The 16,170-nt window shown below is 45.4% G+C and overlaps 5 protein-coding genes across 5 annotated transcripts; 3 read left to right on the top strand and 2 right to left on the bottom strand.

The window, feature by feature from the left end:
• Positions 1–228: 228 nt before the first annotated feature.
• On the top strand, positions 229–3,047 carry JR316_0007327 (putative MFS-type transporter PB1E7.08c; the record flags this gene model as incomplete). The annotated part of the gene is made up of 12 exons (XM_047893070.1): positions 229–363; positions 416–485; positions 536–552; positions 607–661; positions 712–789; positions 838–974; positions 1,031–1,249; positions 1,535–2,371; positions 2,458–2,610; positions 2,664–2,715; positions 2,772–2,814; positions 2,876–3,047. The coding sequence occupies 12 exons, from the start codon at positions 229–231 to the stop codon at positions 3,045–3,047; spliced, it is 1,968 nt and encodes a 655-aa protein (XP_047748352.1).
• Positions 3,048–3,277: 230 nt separating this feature from the next.
• JR316_0007328 (uncharacterized protein) lies at positions 3,278–3,691 on the bottom strand (the record flags this gene model as incomplete). The annotated part of the gene is made up of 1 exon (XM_047893071.1): positions 3,278–3,691. One exon carries the CDS (start codon positions 3,689–3,691, stop codon positions 3,278–3,280), a length of 414 nt encoding a protein of 137 aa, XP_047748353.1.
• Positions 3,692–5,144: 1,453 nt separating this feature from the next.
• On the bottom strand, positions 5,145–5,546 carry JR316_0007329 (uncharacterized protein; the record flags this gene model as incomplete). Its single annotated transcript, XM_047893072.1, has 1 exon — positions 5,145–5,546. The coding sequence occupies one exon, from the start codon at positions 5,544–5,546 to the stop codon at positions 5,145–5,147; it is 402 nt and encodes a 133-aa protein (XP_047748354.1).
• A 1,044-nt stretch (positions 5,547–6,590) lies between these two features.
• JR316_0007330 (Protein N-terminal amidase) lies at positions 6,591–7,872 on the top strand (the record flags this gene model as incomplete). Its single annotated transcript, XM_047893073.1, has 6 exons — positions 6,591–6,644; positions 6,704–6,753; positions 6,812–6,864; positions 6,933–7,259; positions 7,321–7,680; positions 7,736–7,872. 6 exons carry the CDS (start codon positions 6,591–6,593, stop codon positions 7,870–7,872), a joined length of 981 nt encoding a protein of 326 aa, XP_047748355.1.
• Positions 7,873–12,619: 4,747 nt separating this feature from the next.
• Positions 12,620–15,267, top strand: JR316_0007331 (uncharacterized protein; the record flags this gene model as incomplete). Its single annotated transcript, XM_047893074.1, has 4 exons — positions 12,620–12,781; positions 13,290–13,353; positions 13,420–14,607; positions 14,855–15,267. The coding sequence occupies 4 exons, from the start codon at positions 12,620–12,622 to the stop codon at positions 15,265–15,267; spliced, it is 1,827 nt and encodes a 608-aa protein (XP_047748356.1).
• Between the last annotated feature and the right edge of the window lie 903 nt (positions 15,268–16,170).

Below are 16,170 nucleotides of genomic sequence, written 5' to 3' on the forward strand. Positions count from 1 at the left end.
GTTTGAAATGTCTGTATTGCTACCCTTTATTTGAAGCATTATATATAAGAGATATGGTTTACCAGGGATGTTTAAATGTCTGAGTGCTACAATTATCTTCCGTGTTTGGAATATCCACTTCCGGTCTATTTTAAAACGTTGGGTTCTGTTAACCTTAATTCCGTACCCCACCATACTGCCAAGAATCTGCTTCATTATTGCGCCATTGACCCCCCATTTATACATGTCATGGCTTCGTTTAATACCCCTCGCAATTCTCTCTTCTGGACAAATGCTCCTATGGCCTCTGCATACCTCGTTGACGACGAAAGTACCGAGCAAGAAGACCCATTGGTGGGAGTCGACTATGATGGTCGGACGCCTGTGAGTCATGAGCGTTCACCGTGAATGTAAATCAAGTCTGACGGGCTTATAGCTCGATAAAACCATCGACAGGATAGGGATGGGTACATACCAGTGGACGCTGTTATCGCTGTGCGGTTTCGGTGAGCATTTCTCCTTATTGGCCGCGGTGTTTCATTCTCATCTTTTGTAGGCTGGATGGCAGATAATGTATTCTTCATTTCCTTCCTGACTAGACCTCTGCTGAAGGTGTTGTTGGCTTAGATGTGGATACAGGCTATCGCTATCATTCTGCCACGAATACAGCAGCACTATTCAGGTGTGCTTTCTCTAAACTTTTTCATTGATGTGTCTCAATTGTCTTTGTAGTGCCCGACAGTTACATCGGTGCCGTCTCTTCTTCTATGTTTGCTGGGATGATGTTGGGAGCTATTGGTTGGGGTACATGTACGTCCAAGTGTTTTCTACTCATCCGTTTCTTTCTAACGACACCAGGTTCGGACATACTTGGACGAAGTGCTGCATTCAATGGGACTCTGTTCTTCACTGCCATCTTCGGCTTGATGGCTTCATTTGCCAATTCTTTCTGTACCCTATGTATTTCCCTATTCTTCCTTGGGAGCGCAGTTGGGGTGAGTCTTTGATACTCGTTCTCCATGAAGGGAATGATTCTGATGCATTGCACCAGGGTTCTATGCCTACAGACGGCACACTCCTGCTCGAGCACATGCCCAAAGAAAAGCAGTACCTCGTTACAGCACTTTCAATCTTCTTCTCCTTTGGCGCCGTTCTTTCGGCAGCCGTTTCCCTTTTCGTACTCCCCAATAACTCTTGTACTGGCATCCCTTGTGACGTTGACACACAAAATCGAGGATGGAAATACCTACTTATCACCCTCGGACTGATTGTGAGTAACCCACCTCGTTTGATTACCCAGTTCAAAGTCGTTGGAAATTGTCTTGGCTCTTGCTTCAGCACTTGTCGAATGTTGCGATTCCAGTTCGCTTTAGTCGGCACTTCAGACTACGAATACGTCTGTTCTTTCTCGGCTTCCGTGCTTCCCTCGGCTCAACGCTGCTGGACCCTTCCATGTCATTCCCAAATTAAACGTTGACAATTTCAGTCGTCTAATTAATTCTGAATCATAAATCTTGACTCTCCGAATATGATTAACTGACATTTTTATATACAGACCCTATGTATGTTTGTTGCGCGCATGGTTCTCTTTCGACTCCATGAATCGCCTCGCTTTCTGGTGCACGCAGGACGGCCCCAGGACGCAATTAGATCTCTTCAACTCATATCCAAGTTCAATGGGTCAAGCTTGTCTATTGAACTAGAAGATGTCCGAGATCACCTCCACGAATCGGAAACGCTGGAAATCGACCCTGAATCACAGAAGGGACAGGGACGCGCTCGCGCGACATCACGAACCATTTTCGACGCAAGTATCATTGAGGACGGCCCCGTTTCTAGTTCCCCACCACGACCCTCAAGTATTGATAGTAACGGATCAGCGTCGCGGCCTGCGCTGATCACAGCCTACTCCGCTACAGGCGAAAACACTCAGAAGTTAGACTCGCACACTTTCATGACGCCTGTTGCTGAAGACTTTCCGATTCTCCCATCTCCTGTTTCGTCCGAGCCGGCTAGGAAAGATGCGCCGACAACAGCCATCAGCGAGCACATCGAACATGTTGCTCCCGTTCGGAGACGCCGCCTTTCTAATGCTTCACGTCGATCGTCGGTTTACGAAGAAAAAGTGTGTCGGAGCCTCCCTCGCTGGCTGAGGAGACCACTTTGGGCATGGTGGGATCGTACCAAAATGGTGCTGGCACCAGAATGGCTTCGGACTACTATCCTTGTCTGGACAGCATGGTGCGCCATGTCCCTCGCGTATACCATGTTCAATGTCTATCTCCCAAAATTGCTCGAAACACGGTCAGGAAGTACGGAAGAATCCCAGACTCTAGAAGGAAGCTTGTGGGATGTAATGATTTTCACCATCGGTGGTTGTCCTGGCGCTCTTGTACGTGTTTTCTCCCTAAATATCTTATCGTTGATAGAAAGTACTGATTGGTTGTTGATTTCAACATCCGATATGTGAACGCGTAGCTAGGAGCGTTTCTAATTGAATCGAGCTTGGGAAGGAGATGGTCACTAGCAGGGAGTACTTTTGTCACTGCATTCTTTTGCATTCTGTTTGTCCTTGTGAAGGCAACTTGGGCCGTAAGACTGAGCACTGTCGGCATCAGTCTGAGCGCAACAGTAAGTATATGATGACCATCAAATTCTTATTCACTGTATTTTACATATTTTAGGCTATGTGGGCCGTGCTTTATGGTTGGACGCCAGAAATATTTGGGACCAAGGGTAAGATATGCTATTTTTGTTTGGCATCAAATATGTTAACACCGTGTTATTTATAGTGCGAGGGACAGCCTGCGGTATTGCATCGGCCCTGTCCCGAATGTAGGTTCCGGTTCTCGATTTTTTGGTTTATTTTGTAAGACTGACATTATCACTTACCCAGCGGGGGCATGATAGCACCCATGCTTGGCGGGATACTTTTGATGATGGATCGGTCTGTCCCTGTATACACCAGCGTCGTGATTTTTGCCATTGCTGGATTTTCTGTACTTTTATTGCGAGAAGGAGAAGGGGACAGCTCCAGAGGGAAGTCAGGGAGGGCGCTGATCCACTAGCTTTGAATCATGATGTAGCGATCACGTTCAACTCGGGGTTGTATATGTATTCTTCCGCATGTCCTCTAGCTCGACGTCTGCCAGCTACGCATTGTATTATTCGTCTTTACTAGTCCATTATACACTGTACTATTCATCCTATGTATCTTATAAAGCGTCGTCAATTTAGTACAAAGTTTCTCCACAAAAAAAATTACTTTACCCAAATGCTTTTGCGGCCCCTGCTGAATTCATAGTACCACAGCATCAGCCTCAATCTCTATCTTCATATCTGGATTCATCAACTTCATTCCAAAAATCATAGTCGCTGCAGGCCCAACGGTCCCAAAAACCTCCTTGAACGCATCACCGGCTTTCTGCCCGTCCTCCGAATCTGCGTTGGCCACATATATTCTCATGCGTACCACGTCATCCTTCGTGCCTCCTAGACTTTCGATAGCTTTGATGATTTCGCGGAATATCTGCATCGTCTGGTCGTATGCGGATTTCGGGTAGAGTACATTTCCCGTAACAGGGTCGGTGGAGGTTGTGCCAGCAACGAAGATGTGTGGTCCTTTTCGCACGGCTCGAGAGAACCCAAAACGGGTCTCGTATGGGTTCGAAGTACGGTAACGAGTAGTAGGTGTTTTACTTGGTAGTGTCATCCTAGTAGAGTGTTACTAGGTGTTGAAGGTAGGTCTGCTGGTACGGTTCTATGTAGTAGAAATTATGGGATCCGGGAGAGAAGAAGCCAGGTATTTAAGGAGGCTACTAATTTCAGAAAGTTAGCAGGCTTCGCACTCATTGTTCTAGAGAATGTATTCCCTGCATGGCGTGGCGTGTGACCGCCCACAGAGCCAACTTCCACTTTTCATCGGTCTACCTAATAAAAATGCACACAAGCCCCAGTGAATAGAGGCAGTTATTATAATTACGGCACGACTGAATTGAAACTATTCATGGATCGCTATCAGGACTCCAGGAGAAAGGTTGTTTGATGGGAGACTAAACTGGATAACGGACGAGAATATTAGATACCGTTTGACGCGAGAAACTTACGGTACATGTCATGATCGTTCGGTAGGCCCCTAATAACCGCAGTCAAGTAGTCAGCGGCCCAGCAATGAGCTCCGTTCATCTGGTCGTCTGCAATTCTAGTAGTATCTTATTACCATTGAACGATATTGAATATTTCTACACACGCAGCTTCGGAGGAGTTTCTACCGTAGGAGGCTAGGGAGGGACCGCAGAGTGGTCAGTTCTGAGCATCATCCATGTGGTCTTTGACCATTTGGCGAGGCTTTCCGAATACGAAGTTGGGGCGCCGTTCTCACGAAAAGTATGAAACGAGCGCTAGGGAATTTGCCACCTACCGCGCATTTTATCAGGTACTTTTGGGTGGAGGGATGTTATAAAAGCAACTTGATCTAACACATACCTGGCACCTGATACCCTTGTATCAGATTACTGAAAATAGACTTGACCTAAGTGGTTATCTAGACTTTGAGAACCGCATCAACTTGAGCCGTTGATTAAATCTCTCAGGATCCGAAAAGCAGCATTTCTAATCCGACCATGCAGTCTGTATAGTCGAACTGTTACAATTGAAGTGTGTAAATTACCTTTTTGTTGTACTTCGCAAGGGTCCTTCAATGAAATTCCCTTTTTTTTCCACGGTTGACCCGGGGGCTTCTGTAACAAACTTCAACGAGGCCTAAATGGGGTAATAATTTCTGAATCGGGAAGCATCATGACAGAGAGATCGCCTTTTAGGTCCTAGGAGTGAGAATATTGAATGATATCATCTACAGAAAGTTGGATGCACAAGCGCTCATGACGATATATGGTAATAAAATTCAGGCCACAGATAGGCAAAAATTTGGTCGACCTATGCTGGACTAGTCTGGCACCAATTCCAGATCCTAGTAGTACTTGTATTCTTATCACTAACGAGATGGATGGGCTGTATCACTTCAAGAAATGCTATAGATGATTAATACCACCGAGGTAGTAGTGTTCATACTCTCTTGTACGTGCTGATTTCCAATCTACCGCCCGCCACCCTGCTTTTCCATCTTCGCGATGATAAAGCCTGCGTGTGACCTATCGCTGTCTCAATCAAAGAACGACAGCATCTGCCTCAATCTCCACTCTCATATCAGGATTCACAAACCCGAGTCCAAACACCATCGTAGCAGCAGGCGCAACGCTTCCAAAAACCTCCTTGAGAGCCCTGCTCACGCCCTCGCTATCCTTGTTTTCGCCTACAAACATCCTTAGCCGCACGACGTCTTGCTTTGTCCCTCCTAACGCCTCAATAGCCATCACGATCTCCGAGAATATCTTCAAGGTTTGTTCATAGGCTGATTTTGGAGACAGGACCTTGCCTGTGCTGGTGTCTATTGCCGTTGTCCCAGACACAAATATGAAGGGACCTTTTCGAACGGCTCTGGAATAGCCAAACTTGGCTTCGTATGGGTTGGATGTTTGGTGTCGTTGCGTGGTAGTATTGGTAGACATCGTAGTGTGAGGCGAATGCGAAAGTCGCGCGCGACGAAGGGGATTTACACAAGATGATTATAGTGGTCGAGCCGGATTATCTCGATTATCCGGGGAACGCCGATTGTGGGTTGGATTATAAGCAGCGAGGGCTCGAGTCATTTTTATCAGCCAGCTATATCCAGGCCATATGACAACGCAGACACATCATATAATATGGGTCGGCAAGGAGAATATGGCACCACAAATCGAATCGAATACATGGAGTCATACCTGTATTGTGAAATTGGACGCACGGGCGGGTCCAAGTTGACGATGCGAGCCAAAAATAGGGGCTCAGAATAGGACTCGCCGCGCCATCACCACCACCTTCTGGCATCTGGCTGTATAAGTGGAGCCTTTCAATTTTGTGGCTTCGGAGACCGATTTAGCTGTATACTTTTTGCATCTACAGGTAAGAATTTGCAAGGTTTTAAACGTACCTTCATCGCAGAGAAGTCGTCGAGAAGCATTTGTAACTTGGGTGAAGGTTGGTGAGGATTCGTGTGGAAGTATTTCAATCATCCGCCTGACAACGAGGGATGAGGTCTTCAAAAGATAAACATACACATTGCACCCTGGGGTAGATTCAAGGTACCCTTGTATGGTTAGTCTCTGGGGACTCGGAAATGTCGACTGGAATACGGCTTCCCCAGTTTGCCAGGTCGCAGGTCATCAGTTAGCTATATACGTTGTCTGCCGAAACTCAAGACGTAAGGCTGGTTTATATAACCCACCGCACAATGTGGACATTTATATAGCTTCAGAGCAAATTTCTGACAGACAAAGGGCAGCGAAAGCTAAGTCGATGAACATTGACGATGATGGTTTGATTCAAGTGTGAGAGTGCACTGCCACCACAGATGGTGAACAAGTCATCTTGAACCGTGCGCGTCATGCACGCTCAGTCGTGTGCTTTTCGAGAACGCCGGTACACAAGCCACGGTATGAGCTCTGGACTCAAACCGCTGAGCACCTATCAAAACTTGAGGCCTCCCTTTACCGTTTAAGATCTGTCTCTTGCAAATGGCGAAGGCGCGCGTGAATCTTCGCATCGGGGTCGTGCAACTCGCACCCAAGGTTCGTGGTTGTATCTCTACTTCATTGTCAAAACAATCTAAGCGATTTTGACAATGTAGCTGGGTCAAGTCCAAGCAAACATTGCAAAGGCTCGAGAGTTTTGCAGAAAGTGTGCATTAATTACGGTATAACAGCCGTTTATCTACGTCTGACGCTAGTCATGGCAGAATCTCTCCGCGGTCTGTGGATCTGCTATGTTTCCCTGAGATGGCATTCACTGGTGAGCACTCATTCAGGCTTCTCTCTGCTGGAACATTAAACGTTGATATGCCAGATCTCGCTGCACAGGATATGTCTTTGAGAATGCCTCTGCGATTTCACCACATCTCGAGCTTCCACGGACAGGCCCGACATCACTCTTCTGCTCTGAGTGGGCTAAGAAGCTCGAGTGCTATATCATGGCCGGATACCCAGAGAGGCTTGAAAGTCGGGAATTGGAGGAAATACAACGGGCAGCAAAGGAGTCAAGGGACCATCCTCTAGAAACGCCAGATGGCAAAAAGATCGAACAAGTAGGAGCCAACAGCGCTGTAATCTACGGCCCCGATGGCTCTTGGGTTGGAGGATATCGCAAGACCAACCTGTTTGAAACGGATCTTACCTGGGCGAAACCTGGTACGCTGACGTACATCCTGTCTTTCTCTGCTGGCCATTGACATATCATCATCGGGATTAGGAACCGGTTTTGCAACATTTGTTCTCCCTTCACCCATGCAAACGGTGTCTCTCGGTATCTGCATGGATCTAAACCCCCAAACCGAGGCATGGACTACTGAAAAAGGACCTTATGAACTCGCCGACTATGCTAAATCCAAAAACGCCAATATCCTCGTCCTGCTGAACGCGTGGTTGGATTCCAAGAAAGAGGTTGAAGAGGCTTCCGACTGGCAAACATTAAATTACTGGGCAGCTCGCACGCGACCGCTCTGGACAGACGGCAAAGGCGACAAGATAGATGACCCCGAGCAAGAGAACCCTGAGGAACATGGACACGAAATGGTTGTTGTAGTGTGTAATCGAAGCGGGGGAGAGAATGGTATGAACTTCGCCCTTTCATATCTTCCGTTTTTATCTATTGTTTTCAACTCCAGGGAAACTATTTGCCGGAACCTCTGCAATCTTTAGCATGACCCAAGGTTCCGGGCGACCAAAGCTCCTCGATATGATGGAAAGGCAAGAAGAAGGAGTGCGAATATGGAACATTAAGATCCATGAATCATCACCTTAGGAGCCCTTTGGCATCTAGAATTTTGTACAATAGATGATTATTTGAAGGTACAAGATACTAACTTGCCCTTCCTTTTCCCTTGTTCATACAACGCAAAGCACATTTTCGCAGAATATCTATAACGTCCTGTGAATCTTCAAAATCACCATTTTTTGAGTCCCAGAGAGACATGTCGCTGAGCTTGTTTATGTCACGTCGAGTGGCTTCTATGCGATGATGATAGCCTGTTGAAGTGCTTGAAAGAGAGATTGCAAGGATCTCCAAGTCAGCAGCTGTCTTGAAAATGACTTCATTCCTGTCATTGAAATATATTTTAATTTTGGAGTCGGTCTTGGGTATCTGAAGCCTGAAGCACCTTTTGCTTTCCGAATAGAGGCCATCGCGGATAGCAGACCAAGCATCATCTACACTGTCCCCTATCACGAGAATTCGATGTAGGCTACGGCGGAGAGCTTGAAATGCTTTCTCCCGTTCAAATGTCTGTGATTTGTACAGTCAGTGCAAATATCATGTTCGGATATCAATACTTACAGATATCTTTCCCGAGTGCTCAACTTCCCAGACCAATCCAACCTTTGGAAGTTCCAATGAAGGAGAAGCTAAATTTATATATCAACATCTAGTATTAGTTTGAAGGAAAAAGATAGTAGTAAACAAACGTTCTTCAATTTGATCTTCACTTTCGTTCCCTTCAATATTTGTGGTTACTTGAGGTGGAGCATCCTGTTTCTTTACCGGCTTTTGAATCGGAAGAGGGTCATTTTTGGGTGAATCATTATTACGGTGTTCAGAACGAGACTTCTTTAACCCTGAACCCTGTTGTTGCGGACGCGGTGAGGCGGCTTCTCCAGCTGGGCGAATAAAAGAGGGTGCCTTAAATGGCTTTGACAGGGATGACGCAGATCCGAAGGGTTTGGTAACTAAAACAAACCAAATGGCCCACTCAAAATATTGTAAGAAAGATTAAACGAAAGGTAAATTACCTAGCGGGGGTGGGAAGGCAACTTTCGGTTTCTTCGTCGCCATCGTCGAACTTTCAGCAGAATCAGTTGTAAAAGGGCGTTTCTGTGAAACATAGGATCCTCGGGAAGGTTGTCCACCACCCGAATTGTCGTGTCCCTGAGGATTATATGCCATTTGACGGCCTGGGGGAGCAGCTATGGTCGTATTTACATAGCTCGAATTAGAAAAGGGAACATTTGCCGCTGCGGTTTGCTTGGAAGATAATTTTGTTATCCTATCGCGAGTTTTTTCCGGGTGCCGGCAAATCTGCTCGCTATGTTAGAAGAATTGCTGAATATGGCGACATATATAAACTGCGCATACATCGCACATTCGGTTACAAAAGGTTTTAACGACTTCTGCATTGCCTTCGTCAATATGTTCACCGAAATATTGACATATAGCCTGGACGAATAAGTGATCAGAAGATTATGTAGGCTTCGCTGCCAAAATGCACAATTACCACATGCCGACAGGTAGAAGTACTCTCTGCGTAGTTAATCAACTAGTAAAGTTAATATGGTGAGCTGTGTAACAGACACAAAAAAGACAAAGAAATCGTACGGCTTCAAGACTCCCAGATGCTCTTTGAGTAGGCGTAGGTCCATCGTCCTCGTCGTCTCGTACCCGGTTAGGGTCGGAAGATCTAACAAATCTCTTCACGCGAATGACATCTTCTCGTGCTATTGGGGGACATGATCAGTGGTAAACTCTTGAGCTGTTCAATCGTGAATCATACAATAATACAGTATACACTTTGCAGGCTTTGAATTCATGGATTAGTTGTCCGAAATATATGGGCATATGTGAATGAGGGATTTACATTACCGTCGCGACCTGCACGACCTGGTAACAAAACAAGACATTATTGATGTTGTTGCAGGTCTGTAGGCGTAGGCACCGACCTGTTTCCTGATAGTATCCTAGAATGCCGCCTTTCAATCCTTCATGAAGAGCCCAAGTATGACATAGACCTACCCTCAAAGCTCTTTGGCATGTCATAATGGAGAATGTAACTGCTCGAATCGAATCAAAGTCACAATCATTACAAGTGTGAGTAGAGCACTGTACCGAACATCTCCTTTATCGATTCCGAGCCCAAAGGCAATTGTAGCAACAACCTGGCTAAATGTTATAAACATCAAGGAAGATATATATTCCAGCTTACTACATCAACTCCCTCTCCGGTCGTCCAGCCCTTCATGGTCTTCTCCAGAGTTGCAGACCTAAAAATACTTTGCATTGAATATTTGAAAAACCAACCATATTATCAACTTACGGCAGGCCCCGATGGTATGCTTTGGCATTTATGCCCTTGTCACGTAGATACTTGGATATTTCGTCGCAGGTCTTTCTATATCTGCAGTATATGATTCCTGAAGATGCCTGCCCTCGTCGTTTGTATAGTCCAGTAATATACTCGAACATTTCGGCCATTTGATTGAGAGGTTTAGGATTAGAAAGGTATCTAACCTAAGCGGTGAGTATGATCAGAGGTGTCGCTCAAGCAGTAGAATAAGGAAGCCAACTTCGTAAAATAAGTTCTCGCGATTGAATGGGTGAAGAGCTGTAAAGAGGCGACTGTGATCAAGTTTGAGACTCTTGATAATGTCATTCTGCACCCTATGAGAGGTATATCAATCTCCAGTAGTGCACGAGGATAATCCACATACACAGCTGTAGCCGTTGCTGTCAGAGCCATAATTGGGACATCAGGATATCTATTACGAAAGTTCCCGATTCGTCTATAATCTGCCCTAAAGTCGTGGCCCCATTCCTGATAAAACGCACGTTCAAGTCACATAGCTGTGCAAGACATGCTTTAATCAAACTCACCGAGATGCAATGCGCCTACGTCGCACAGTGAACATAGAAAATATCTTTCCAAGGATTAACTCACCTCGTCCACCACTAGTCGATTAAGATTATGGTTTTCATGTACTACATTCAGCAGATCTTGAAAGTTGGGTGTGCTAAGTTTTTCGGGGGTCACTATGCTCTCCTGTGAGGAGTGATCTAAAAAGGAGAATCACGACGCGGACCGTATAAAAGTTTAAGTGGGGTATCATAAAGTTGCAATTTTTTACAGATCTTGGGAAGAAAATGGCATAAATGAGACATTTAGTGATAGGATAGGGGGATATGGGTGTATCAACTAACCTCATCTTGTTCTGAATTCGATACATGAGACGCCAAAGCTGCGACTTCCACGTCTTTCAATCGCAGATTCTCGATTTCTGCGTCAGACTCCGACTTAGCTTACCGAGATCAATGTTTGAAGTGTTCGATATCAATGACGTACGATTCTGCATGAGAGCTATCAACTAAGATGTTAGTTTGTCTTCGATAAATGATTGAGAAAACCGTACCTAACAAAGGCGACACGACAAGAGATACGCCACGCTAGGAGTTTTATTTATTAGGTAGCTACTGAATTGTCGGCAAAAATTTTCTAACCTTATCAGCAATTGCAGGGATCTGGAAGCATAGACTCTGTAGAAGAATATCACAGCATGAGACTTGATTTGAAAGCGCATACATTTGTGTTAATACCTTTCCCAATCCCGTTGGTGCCACAACTAACACGTCAGCGCCTATGATGAATTAGCTACCAAAGCTATGAGAAAGATATACATTTCAATGAAATACCTCGATATGCAGCTTCAACAATCTCCTTCTGTTTGCCTTTGAAGTGAGAGTGTCCGAAAACTTTGTGAAATCTTGTCAGACTCTTGGGATGCATTGATTAAAGATGGGTCATAGAGTACCTTCAGTCAAAACGCTGCTGGTGTGTGAGTTGAAGACGGACAGAGGTGTTAATAGTGCTTACCGTATACAATCACCCGAAATGTCTTTTTTGATGTGATCTTGCATGGCTTTTGGCAGCGGTTCAGTTTAATAAATGGTAGATATAGAAAAGCAGGAATGCCGGGAGCGAAATGTGAAGACTGTATCACTGATAACTTCTAACGAAGGTCGTGAAAATGCGTTCCCGTTTCAAGTCTCGTATCGTTTCAAGGATAAAGTTGGATGTTTGCGTGCATTGGTGAGAGAATGGGGTGGTTGTGGTTCAAATGATGAAGGGAAATGATTTGGTAATGAACCGGCAAACGCGTGAGCTGAAAAGATGTGACGACATGTGCATGATGTGACATCTCGTGTGGAACTCAGGAACTTGCTTATCTTATCTTATCTTATCATGCAAAGTTACTGACATGTTCAGAATGCAGTTCTGCACTGATTTTTGCTGTTTTTTGATGCTTTAGTGGAAATCGACTATCTGTTTATTTAAATTTATTGCTGGAGTAATGCCTGGCGCTCGAAATAACCCTGTTGTTCGAAGGTGCAGAATCAGCGGTAAGCGAAGCGCACGTTACAGTGGGAAAAACCGGTTGAATCATTTGCTTCGTACCCCACTTCTTCACTGTTTCTCCAGTTGCGCATCCAGCAATTGTCATCATACTTTATGGAAGGACGCGTCTCAATCAGTGAACTACTCTCATTTCTAGATCTGTCTCAAAACGAGACCACATCATCTTCACGAATCCTTTTGCCCACAATATTGTACAATTCCAGGACGACGACCAAAACACCAACCTTCTGACTGTCCTTCTTGTTCTTGACTTGAAGACATCTCGGGGAGAGCGTGTGCCGAAGAAGAAATCTGCGCTATGATCTCCTGCTTTACATTCTCTGTTGGTTTCACCATCATGAACACCACGACAGGGCATATTTGAAGTGCCCCATGGCAGTACCTAACACGACAATGGATTTGGATCCAGGAGATGAGTGTACTTTTGAGAAGACTGCTGAAAATAGCACGCTTATAGATCTGGCTAACAAGTGGTCAAAGAGGTGCAACAAGGGAAATAAACCGAAAGATGAGCGCGAAGAGAATTTTCAAGCAGTTTTGAAAAGTACTTACAGCGCGATGAACAAGCATCTATATGATCCAGGGCCTATGTAAAGTACTTACTAAATGGTGGTTTGCGGCAAGGGTAGCTGGAAGTGACTTACGTGTAAGGTTAGCACGACAGGTGGTTACCAACATAAAAACCCCGTGCAGTGCGTCTAAAGCACCCGCGTATCTAAGCTGATCCTCCGCCTTTCACACCTCAGCAGATCCTCAAAAAATTCATTGTGCGAATAGCGCCTATTTGCAGCGACAAAAGCTTTCCGATTTTGAATTCAAACCACGCCCGACGCATTGAGCTAGATGCCTTGGTCTTTGGCAAAAACTGGGAGAGCCCAAAATTTGCCACCCAGAATCTTTCTTCCCTTATCCAAGCTTGATAAGTGCAGCGTATGCCACAAGACCTCGAAAGAAACTCAATTGCGATGGTGTCAGTACTGTGCTGAAGTACGTTCTATAAATATATTATCGTACTATTCTATTTGATCGATCCTCTCGTTAGGTGGTGTACTGCTCCTCTGAATGCTTGCGTCAGGATTGGAAGGAACACAAGCAGAAGTATTGCGGTCCGTATGGCTTATCTCGTTATTGATATCGATCCAACTAAACATTTTTCTTTCAAAAAAACAAAGGAAAGGACAAAACCGACCGTATCGATATTGAATCATACTGGCCATTCCTGGCTACCATCACAACACAATTACGAGAACTTCACAACCTGTACACACATCCTGCTCTGCGTCACCGCATTCTTAACACCCCAGATCTTCTCGTGCAAGAGGCCCCATACAACATCGTCCGGGACAGGTTTTCTTCTGAAGACCCTCTGAGCGGAAAACAGTTGTTCACCTTCCCGAATGGCGTTCGTGCGGTACCCATTGTTCTTGGCGAAAAAATTGACAGGAAGACCGCAGCAGAAAAGTGGTGGCCCTCTGCGCCGTCCAAAGCCGCACGCTACAAGCTTGAAAAACGTATTATGTCAGAGGGACACCTGCTACCGGTCTATCTTTGCATATGCCTCGCGCTGGTATCGGAGATGTACACAACTACTGCGGTGCCGGACTATGAATCTGTGGACGTGGAAGCTCAGGCTACGGGGAGACGTCGCGTCCGACTGACATGTGGTAGCTCACCTATCTCAGATTTTGGGATTGCACAGGGCAGACTGTACACCAAAGACGAGCAAAGGCTTGGATACTGGTTTGCCGACCCAAATTCAAAGACAAGACCTGGCGTAGACAGGTATATGATGGGGCAGGATCCTAACAAGCATTACCGAATATATGTTGAGACGCTCTCGGGAAACATGTGGTATCTGGATTTTGGGTCCTACACGTTCGGTATGGCTGTGCTAGTCGATGTCCAGCCGTACCGGCTCCCAGGGCAGCATAACACCGATTACGGACTTGAAGTCGACTTTGTTCCAGGGATGTTCTATGGCCGCCAATACCAGAAAGGAGGAGGGATGGATTCTTCCAATTTCAAACTCGATCGTCGATTTTCTATTTTGCGGAACGAGAAGGTACACGATATTGTCCAGTGGCGGAAGCATGGTGTCAACGATGTAAAGATACACTCGTTAATGGAAGATGTTAAAGGAAGCAAATGCTCCGATGCTGAAAAGGAGATGGTCATTGATTTTCTTCCTGAAGCTGTAGAGCTCATTCATTGGAATGTCGTTAAACGCGAACACTTGAATTTCCCGAAGGAGCCGGCAATCGATATTGATGAAGATTTTTCAGGAAATTTAAGGAGTGTTTGTACGCCGGAATTCGAGGAGAAAATCGCGCAATGGGCTAGGAGGTTTAGAATGGGAAAAAGTCCTAGGAGCCGAGAAGAGAAAGAATATCAAGAGATTCGGAAGGCGGCTGCGGCTTCACGATCTGGTTGACAAAAATTAAATTTGCTTGTATTTGAAAATGCATTTATGTACTTTTAGTATAAAGAAAAATGTCTTTCGCGGCGCGTATACATCATGATTTTTACCGTGCAGACTGCATAGCGCTGTCACGGTCGCCCCTATCTATGAACGCGTCAAAGACAGCCTTGTTCACAGTGCACGGTGAGCCCGTCTTGATGGCTTGATGTCGTACACCTTCCCAAACAGCGTCTCTGCAAAGCCTATTGTACTCGGGTCATCGCACCCTCAAGGGTCCCCGCTAGAAGCATGGTGGCCAACAGCTCAGTCGGACTCAATCCGCCTCAAACTGTACAGACGCACCGCAAACGAGGGGAACCACGTACCCATATACATCGCGCTGTGCATCGGTCTTGTGGCAGCAATGTATAAAACCACTGCGGTTGCGTGTGACTCGGCAGAGTACGATGAATCTGTCCCGCTGGTAGATCGGCGACGCGTGCGGCTGAGCTACGATGATACGCTCATTTTGGATTTTAGGATTATTCTGGGCTCGTTTCTCGTCTCTGGAAAGGACAAGCTTGGGGTATTGGTTCTCAGAGGCGTACCGTGCAGAGAATGAAACTGACGGGAAGTACGTGATAGGCCAGGATCCGGAGGAACACTACAATATATATATCCAGACGCTCTCGAATGCCGAATGATATTTCGACTTTGGGATGTATACGTACAACATTGCCATCATGACTGGAACGCGGGCGTACGGGATAGAAACTTTAAAGCTCGTAGCGCCATATGTAGGTTGAACAAGGGCCAGAAGAAGCGGAAGACCCTGAACAATTGTTCGAGAAGGAAATAAAATGGCTTCTGAAGAATCTTGAATTGTGATGTATAGTATTTCATTTTGTACCATACCATTTATGAGCATCGGCGCTTAAAGTTATCTCGCGGTCTTTTAGTCGAGTCAAAAACCATGCTAGGCACTCTTGTTGCTGTTGAAACTTGGGTGCCAAAAACCCCTCGTTTTCCTGGAGCTTACTTATATAAACGCAAGAGAATTTAAACTTTCACTTACTGTCATATGCTCAACATCAGATGGTTCACTAATACAATTCCTTGACAATACAGATCCTAATTTCACCTTTTCCAAGTACAAGATTCTCGCGATGTTCTACCAACTGTTTGCTGTGAAGCCCCAAAATAGATCAACATAGTTATGGTTGATTAATAGATGGGGAACATTCATTGAGCAGACGTGATGGGTACGAATCATAGACTAACATCTACGTGACTCGAATTGTTGGAAATTGCCGCGAGCTGGGAAGATGAAGCAGTAAGATGGGAAATTCTGACTGCGAACCTGGTTCGGAACAACTTGAACAGTTGCACCCCTCTTTATGTGATAGCCTTGCGTTTGAGAATTTGAATTGAAGGTGTCGATTTATTTTGAGGGTGAGTTGCCAAGAGAAGGTGTCAGGGATGTTTGGCAGAGAACTTTGCACCTATAGTTTAACACTATATTCAG

This window comes from Psilocybe cubensis, chromosome 6 (genome assembly GCF_017499595.1).
Source record: "Psilocybe cubensis strain MGC-MH-2018 chromosome 6, whole genome shotgun sequence".
Classification (NCBI taxonomy): domain Eukaryota; kingdom Fungi; phylum Basidiomycota; class Agaricomycetes; order Agaricales; family Agrocybaceae; genus Psilocybe; species Psilocybe cubensis.